At 45.6% G+C, this 7,941-nt stretch overlaps 2 protein-coding genes across 4 annotated transcripts in view; both read right to left on the reverse strand.

The window, feature by feature from the left end:
• pfdn1 (prefoldin subunit 1) overlaps positions 1-3,215 on the reverse strand; it is a 4,311-nt gene extending 1,096 nt beyond the window's left edge. For both annotated transcript variants that reach the window (XM_023428169.2, XM_023428168.2), the window contains exons 1-3: positions 3,065-3,215; positions 2,043-2,209; positions 310-394 (exon numbers count right to left, since the gene is read on the reverse strand). In XM_023428169.2, coding sequence (XP_023283937.1) covers positions 310-394; positions 2,043-2,209; positions 3,065-3,097 — 285 coding nt within the window. In that variant the 5' untranslated portion in view covers positions 3,098-3,215. The remainder of the gene's footprint in view (positions 1-309; positions 395-2,042; positions 2,210-3,064) is intronic.
• Positions 3,216-4,835: 1,620 nt separating this feature from the next.
• On the reverse strand, positions 4,836-7,941 carry mat2b (methionine adenosyltransferase 2 non-catalytic beta subunit methionine). 2 transcript variants are annotated; one of them, XM_023428160.2, is made up of 7 exons: positions 7,817-7,941; positions 6,911-7,105; positions 6,547-6,661; positions 6,256-6,408; positions 5,979-6,172; positions 5,635-5,748; positions 4,836-5,449 (listed from the first exon to the last, which is right to left on the reverse strand). In XM_023428160.2, the coding sequence occupies exons 1-7, from the start codon at positions 7,844-7,846 to the stop codon at positions 5,276-5,278; spliced, it is 975 nt and encodes a 324-aa protein (XP_023283928.1). In that variant the 5' UTR covers positions 7,847-7,941; the 3' UTR covers positions 4,836-5,275. The 2 variants fall into 2 exon arrangements, with proteins under 2 accessions (XP_023283928.1, XP_023283927.1); XM_023428159.2 differs by having other exon boundaries at positions 7,386-7,935.

A 7,941-nucleotide genomic window follows, 5' to 3' on the forward strand; every position in this document is an offset into this window, starting at 1 on the left:
ACAGCTGAGCTGATATATATACTGTATATATATATATATATATATATATATAAAAAAACATCACTCCCTCGTGTGATAATGCTTAATTAATCACTAATCATTTACATTAATCACTAATATTGATCATTAATCATGAATATGAATCAATCATTAACCAGGTCCTGGATGAGCAGCAGAACTTGGTGTGGATAAACCAGTTAAAATAAAGTCACATGTGAATTTGTCAGAATCAGTTTCCACTAAAGTCACAGTCTCTCACACCTGTGACACCTGCACCAGGTGAGCAGGTGTCAGTGTGGATTTTTGTACCTCGAGCTCTTTGATCTTCTCGTCAGCTGTTTTCTGTTTATCCATCAACTGATTATTGATCTCCTCCTTTGACTGAAGAATGAACCTGAAAAACACACAAACACACACGTCAGTCAGTGAACCAGTTTTCACTCGTCATCACCTCCTGGTTAAACTGTGTCAGTGTAGACTGAGAGAACACCTGCTGACCAGGTGACTTCTCTTTCTCATCAGCTCCACCTGGATCACATGATTACACCTGAATATTTAACAATGGTGTCACGTCTCAACTCTCAGGTTTATTTATCAGTTGTCTGGTTTAAACAAACGGCTTAATTTTCTGTTCAAGTGAAAACCTCAGAAATCTGATAAAGTTAAGTTTCATTTCATCTTCACAGATCATTAATAAATAATCATATATTGTGTTAATAGGGTGGAGTGTAGACTGGAGGGCAGGTGAAGGAGGGAGGGGGGACCTGGGCGTGCTGACCCCCGGTGTTGTACACTGGTTCTAAGGATGTGGAACGTTTTCTCTGATGGGAGGAGCCCGAGCTGGTGAGGGAGGTGGAGCGAGAACACCCTCCTTTCCTGGAGTTGCCCAGGGTGACGGGCATCTGGTGGGTGGGGGGATACTCACAAGCCCCAGGTGGAGACCGATCTCTATGAAGATATTTTTGGTACAAAACAACTGAGCACCTGTGACAGTGGAATTAGTACAAAAGAGTCACACATGCGTATCAGTAAATCTGAGGTCACAGAGAAAAGATGCTGTAGGGTTAGACAACAACAGTTACACCCAGCTGCACAAACCCTGTTTTACAAATCACAAATTAAGAAACTCACACACTCACATTTTCGCCACAGTTGCTGCAGTGAATGTGGGTCAAAACACATTCACACTACTGTATCAAATAATGTTGTAGTGTCATGGACAAGATTTGCACATCTGGAAATCAGAAGGTGAATTCATGCAATGGGAGTTGCACATCTGTAAAATATTTTCTCACAAACAACCCTAACCCAATTTTTTTTTTCTTGGATATTTTTTATTGCACAAACACAAGTCAATAACTTCAACTGCTTGAATCTTCCACTACGAGTCTCAAACAAGTACTAGAATTTTGTCGGGGGCGGCCGCCTCCCAATTTTCTATGCAAGAAAAAACCCTGCACATGTGACTATTTTATACAACTACCAATTCCACTGTCACAGGTGTTCAGTTGTTTTGCAACAAAAATACCTTGAAATTTCTCCCCGGGAAACGAGAGGATTTGGTCTAAAAACTCTCTCTCTTCTCTTTGCTCTCTTCATAACAATGTCAGCAAACCACAAATATGAGCCATTCTTGTTTTTTGTTGTTGGTCAGCCCAGGTGTCACTGATTGTTACCATGGCAACATTAGCCTTAGACCTGAATTAGTCTAGGGGTCACCTGGGAGGAGACCAGGGGACACCTAGAACTCACTGGAGGGACTACTTATCCCATCAGGACCAGGGACGCCTCCGTCCCCCAGGAGGAGCTGGAGAGAGAGACATCCTGGAGTCCTGGTCAGTCTGCTGCCAGCAAGATGTGACCAGGAGAAGAAAATGTAACGTCATCTCACCTGTCAACCTCACCTGTCTCAGTTCGTTTGGTACGATTTTACCTTAATTTACTTCACATTCATGTCCTCTGTGATGTCACTGTGATGCCACATTTTCTGTCTGCATCACCTATCCAAGTGAACAAAGATACTGGCTGTCGTGGAGACTCACATGCGTCCGACTCCCTCGTAGAGTCGCGTGTTGTCGGGCAGCGTGGTGATCTCAGCGTGAGTTAGCTTAGCGTGTTTCTGGACTCGGGTCAGCTGATCGATCTGCAGGTCGGCCAGCTTGACCTTCTGCTGCGTGTCGATCATCTTCACCTGCAGCTCCGAGAATGCCTGAGGAGACAGGAGGTATCACTTTGATCAGAAACACCTGGACAACTTCCACCTGCAGCTCCTGCAACACAGAGGTCTCACTCTGTTTAAAAAACACCTGGACAGCCCTCACACACTAGTCAGGAACTGACACAGGTAAATCTGTTTGTTTGTTGTCACTGATCCTAACATCAACATACAGGTCACCATCACCTGAGAATTGTTTCCTGCAGACGAGGCGTTCGGGTGTGGCGCAGGTAAAATGAAAAACGCAGATGATCAGAGTGAACTAACACACCTTTAATCTGATTTGTTAAACTGACCGGATTCATTGATCTAAGGGAATTGATTGGTCTGTGGTCGGAGCTTTAATAGGCGTTCATCGGTTATCTCGAACATAACCTGTTCAGGGGCAGGTGAGGTGTGTTACCATGCTGATTTACACCGCTAACAAGTGAACCATGGTCGTGACCACGACTACCCAGAGTTGAACCTGAAGTTACCTCAATAACCTCAGATCCTGCTGATTCATGCAGGGAAACAGCGACGCTCCTCAGGCTAACACGTAGCTCCTCTGGCTAACACGTAGCTCCTCTGGCTAACACTTAGCTCCTCTGGCTAACACGTAGCTCCTCTGGCTAACACTTAGCTCCTCTGGCTAACACGTAGCTCCTCTGGCTAACACTTAGCTCCTCTGGCTAACACGTAGCTCCTCTGGCTAACACTTAGCTCCTCTGGCTAACACGTAGCTCCTCTGGCTAACACTTAGCTCCTCTGGCTAACACGTAGCTCCTCTGGCTAACACGTAGCTCCTCGCAGCTTCGGTTAAAGACAGAGGACAGGTGAGAACCGGAGACATGTTTAATCAGACTGTACCTTCTTCAGCTCCAGGTCTATGGGCGCAGCCATTTTCACCAACACTGGACCGTGTCCACGTGTACAGACTGCGCATGTGCAGGCACGATCTTCTTCTTGTGTGAATTTCCTGGTTGGTGACGTTGATCAGCGCCTCGTCCTGGACTCAGTCCTCCTCGGTCCTGTATTTGATCGTGTCAAACTCTGTTTATGATCAACCCCTGGCACTGTGCATATTTGATGTCTGTCTTTGTTTTTATTTAATAATGTTGGGCTACTTCTTTTGTGCCTTACTCTGAAAATGTAATGTCATTAATTAAAAAAAAAAAAAGTCCAGTTCCTTCTCCTCTGCTCGTTTCCCTCCCACAAAAGTTTTAACCAGGACCTGAGGTCTGGACTGAACCAGGATGTGAGGTCACCAGGTAACTTCAGGTTTAACTCTGGGTTTTCAGTCCTACGACGATTGTTCACTTATTATCGGGATAAATCACCATGGTAACTGACGCTGAACTCCTGACCTGCTCCGGCGCAGGTTAATTTACAGGATTAGATCAGGACCTGTCAACAGCCAAACTTCTGACCAATCAGATCACTGGAAAAACAGAGTCAGATCGATAATAACGAGCAGCAGGTATTAGTATTGATCAGTGGATGGTTTTACCCACAGGATTCCTGACAGTGATGAAGCTGTTTTTTTCTTCTTCATCAGTGAGCTCAGAATCCCATGAGAAATGACAACTAGACCAACAGTGATCCTCACACTGATCAATAGTTATGATTATTAATGAACATTTCTTCAGACATCAACTACTTCTCTTTTCTTTCTCACTGCAGCAGAAACTCTTCGACATTAACATGTTCAGTTTGCTGTTTGTTTCTTTGGACGAAAGAAGAGAAGAAATTCATGTTCTTATTTACAGTTTATCCTCAGTCTGACTTTGATAATTAGAAATTATTTCTAGTGATTTTTTATTCCAGTCGTGATCATATTTTTTACATTCCACCTTGTTGAATATCAGTGTTAGACGTGGTTATAACTGAACTTACCTGCAGGTGCCAGCGTTTCTTCTCATATTCAGACCTTCATTCATGGTTCTGATTATGTTGTTTATAATTAATACCTCCGCCTCTTTCACGTGAGTTAAACTGACCCAGGATAACTTTTAGTTATTTGGTTTAACTGAACCTAACATTGACAGTCATGATAACCTGCTTCGTAGTTCAGGTTATCACCTGGCACGGTTAACCCTGGGTTTACCTGTCCAGGTACAAGCGTGTTCATGTGAAAGAGGCGGAGTTGTTAATCTTGTCAATTAAAAATATTTGATCTAATAAAAAGAAACTATAATAGTTATTATATATATTTATTTAGCGTGACAAAACTCTGCTTTTAAAAGCTTCTAAAAAATGCACAGAGTGGACACAGGAAAACTATTCCTCTGATTTATACTTTATATCTTCTGCTCGTTAATGTCGATCACTTTATTGTAAACTCTTTTGTGCCTGTAAGGATCCTGTAGGAATGATGACTCAGTTTTTCCAGTGATCTGATTGGTCAGTAGTTTGGCTGTTGACAGGTTTTGATTGGATCCTCTGAAGTTAACCTGCGCCGGAGCAGGTCAGGAGTTCAGCGTCAGTTACCATGGTGATTTACCCCGGTAACAAGTGAACCACCGTCGTAGGACTGAAAACCCAGAGTTAAACCTGAAGTTACCTGATGACCTCACATCCTGCTTCGTGGTACAGACCTCAGGTTTAAGTCATCATGTAAACAGGAAGTGTGAGGTCAGACTCAGTTCCAGATGTTTAATGTGAACAACATCAACAGTAGAATCACAATAGACGTCACATTAGAAACCAGCAGCTGCTCAACTGCTGCTCACATTACAACAAAGAACAATTAAAAATAAATACACAAGTTACCACACACACACACACACACACACACACACACACACACACACACACACACACACACACACACACACACGTTTCTTATAATGTTTGGTCTCACTAACTGAACCTGCAGACGAAACTCAGGGTTCAAGATTCATCATCTCACGCTGTATATATCTGTCTATCTGTCTGTCTCTACCTGTCTGTCTGTCCACCTGTCTGTCCTCATGTCTGTCTCTCTACCTGTCTCTCTGTCCACCTGTCTGTCTCTACCTGTTTGTCCTCCTGTCTGTCTCCACCTGTCTCTCTCTACCCGTCTCTCTGTCCTCCTGTCTGTCAGTGGAAGACGGTCTGTCTCCAGCGTTTGTCCGGGGTGAAGGGCCACAGACAGTCGGTGATGGCAGAGGTGAAAGGTCGCGGTTCAACACTCAGGTTCAGCAGCTCCAGACGAGAACAGTTCAACCGACTGTTGATTGGACGAGGAGCTGATGCCGCTGGCTGCTCTGTCAGCTGCCGAGGAACGCAGTATTAATACCACAAATACTGCATATACTACAAGTATCAAAACCAAACTACAGGTACTTTATACAGATACTAGATTAGTTAATTATTCATATACATCTACACATATATCATTTAAAACATTGATTGGTTATATGATGGATACGTATTGATTATTGATGAATGTTATTTACAGGGATCAGGTGGTCGGACGGAAGCTTGAAGGCCTGAGCGATGGCGACGGCCATTTCATATTTAGTCATCTGCTCCTTTGCCGAGAAGTGGAAGACTCCTCTGATGGACGGGTCCTTTGAGACAGACAGGTGGATAGACGGACAGGTGAGAGACATACAGGTGGAGAGACAGGGAAAGAGAAGAGGCAGACAGGAGACAGAGAGACCGACAGGCGGAGAGATAGACAGGTGAAAGGTAAGAGAAAGACAGACCGCCCCCTCACTCACCCATCTATCTCTCTGTCTCTCTCTCTCTCACCTGTCTCTCTCTCTCTATCACCTTATTGTCTCTCTCTCTCTCTCACCTGTCTCGCTCTCTCCGACAGCTTCCTGCAGACGGCGGCGACATCCCTGGCATCGGTGGGAAACCTCTGCTGACAGTGATCCAGGGTGCTGCTCTCCGTCGCCTCCTGAACCTTCAACCACAGAGACGTGACGGCGCTCTCCGTCACCGACTCCACCTCCCCGAACAGAACGGGCACTCGCAGCACCACCGCCCCTGAGAGACAGACAGGTGGTCAGCCAGAAAGACAGGTCGTGAGCCAGACAGACAGGCAGACAGGTGGTCAGACAGACAGGTACCCGGACAGTGGCGCAGTGTCTCCCTCTCTCCCTCCAGTTTGCTGCGTCCGTAGACATTCAGAGGGTTCGGACTGTCGTCTTCTCCGTACGGAGGATTCCTCCCGTCAAACACGTAGTCAGTGCTGATGTAGAGGAGGAAGGCCCCGCCCACAGCTGCACACACACGCACACGCACACACGCACACACGCACACACACACTTGTTACTGACTGAACCAGCAGCAGTAAATCCTCCTCTGTTGCTGTGACAGCCATTTGACAACTGTGATGACAGCATCATGTGATCACTCACCTGCCTCCTTGGCGAGCGTGCTCGTGGCGTGCACGTTGAGATTCACAGCTGCATCAGTGTGTCTCTCCACAACATCTGGACGTCTCTCTGCTGCGCAGTGGATGATCACATCAGGCTGAGACACAGAGACGCTTCATTCAAATTAACTTTATTTAAATATGTTCATCATTAATGACAGGGGTGGTGCGGTGTTCTAATCTGTCCCCCACAGTCCGTCAATCTAATCTGTCCCCCACAGTCCGTTGGTCTAATCTTTCCAGTTTCATCAGGAACCAGGAGGATTATTACACTTTCATAAAAACAGAAATGTGTAGTACAGTCTGCAGTACAGTGTGTAGTATAATGTGTAATACACTGTGTATACCTTGTACTCCTGCAGTAATCCTCTGACAGCGTCCTCGTCTGTGAGGTCACAGCGGAGGAGGCGGGGCCTAGCCCTCCTGTACCCAGTCCCAGTGACCAACCAGCCATTGTTCTGAAACTCTCTGCAGACTGCTCGACCTAAAAGACCTGTTGCCCCGGTAACCAGGACCTTAAGACCCGGGACCACCACCTCCTCCTGGAGTATACACACACACACACACACACACACACACACACACACACACACAATCACTCATGACATCACCTTGTTAATAAAATAACACTTTATAAATAAAATTATAAGTAATGTCAGTTTTTAAAGGCAAAAATGTGATCAATCAATCAATCAATCATATACTGATCAATACCTGACTCAGAGTCTTTGACCTTTTTAAATCACAAGATTCACAAACTTTCCAGGACTCTCCAGGTCCTGCCGTTAGCCGTTAGCTCCGTTAACTGTGATCAGTTTTTACCTGAACCAGTTGCACGCGCCCCGGGCTGAACATGATCCTCAGTTCTGCGCCTGCGCGGCTCATGTCTCTCCTGCTCTGATCAGTTATGTTTCTGATATCTGTTATTGATTGTTATCGATCACTCCGCTCGGCTCCCTTTTTCTGATGCGCACTTTCCTGTCTCTTCCGCATTGATCAGGTGTTTGCCGTAAAGCAGCTGTCGCAGTGATGCTAACTGTTAGCATGCAAGCTAACGGGCTTCACGGAAGAAACACGGACTAGAGATGAGTCCAGATGAGTATCAGACTGCAGAGTCCAAGTCTAACCTGGACCGGGTCTGATCTGAGACCGGGTCTAACCCGGATCGTGTCTGATCTGAGACCTGGTTCAACGCGGTCACATTATTCCTCACAACACCAACACCGACATAAAGACACAATCTGAAAATTCACCTCCGGAACTCTGAACTCAAACCCAGGCATCTGATCCGGGACCAGCTCTCAGACCAGAACAGACCCGGAGAGTCCAGCAACAATCTCCAGAAACCAGTAGAAACCTGTAGAAACCTGTAGAAACC

The sequence above is a fragment of the Seriola lalandi genome, unplaced genomic scaffold (genome assembly GCF_002814215.2).
Source record: "Seriola lalandi dorsalis isolate HSWRI2012SDOR001 ecotype SW California unplaced genomic scaffold, Sedor1 jcf7180002054867, whole genome shotgun sequence".
Classification (NCBI taxonomy): domain Eukaryota; kingdom Metazoa; phylum Chordata; class Actinopteri; order Carangiformes; family Carangidae; genus Seriola; species Seriola lalandi.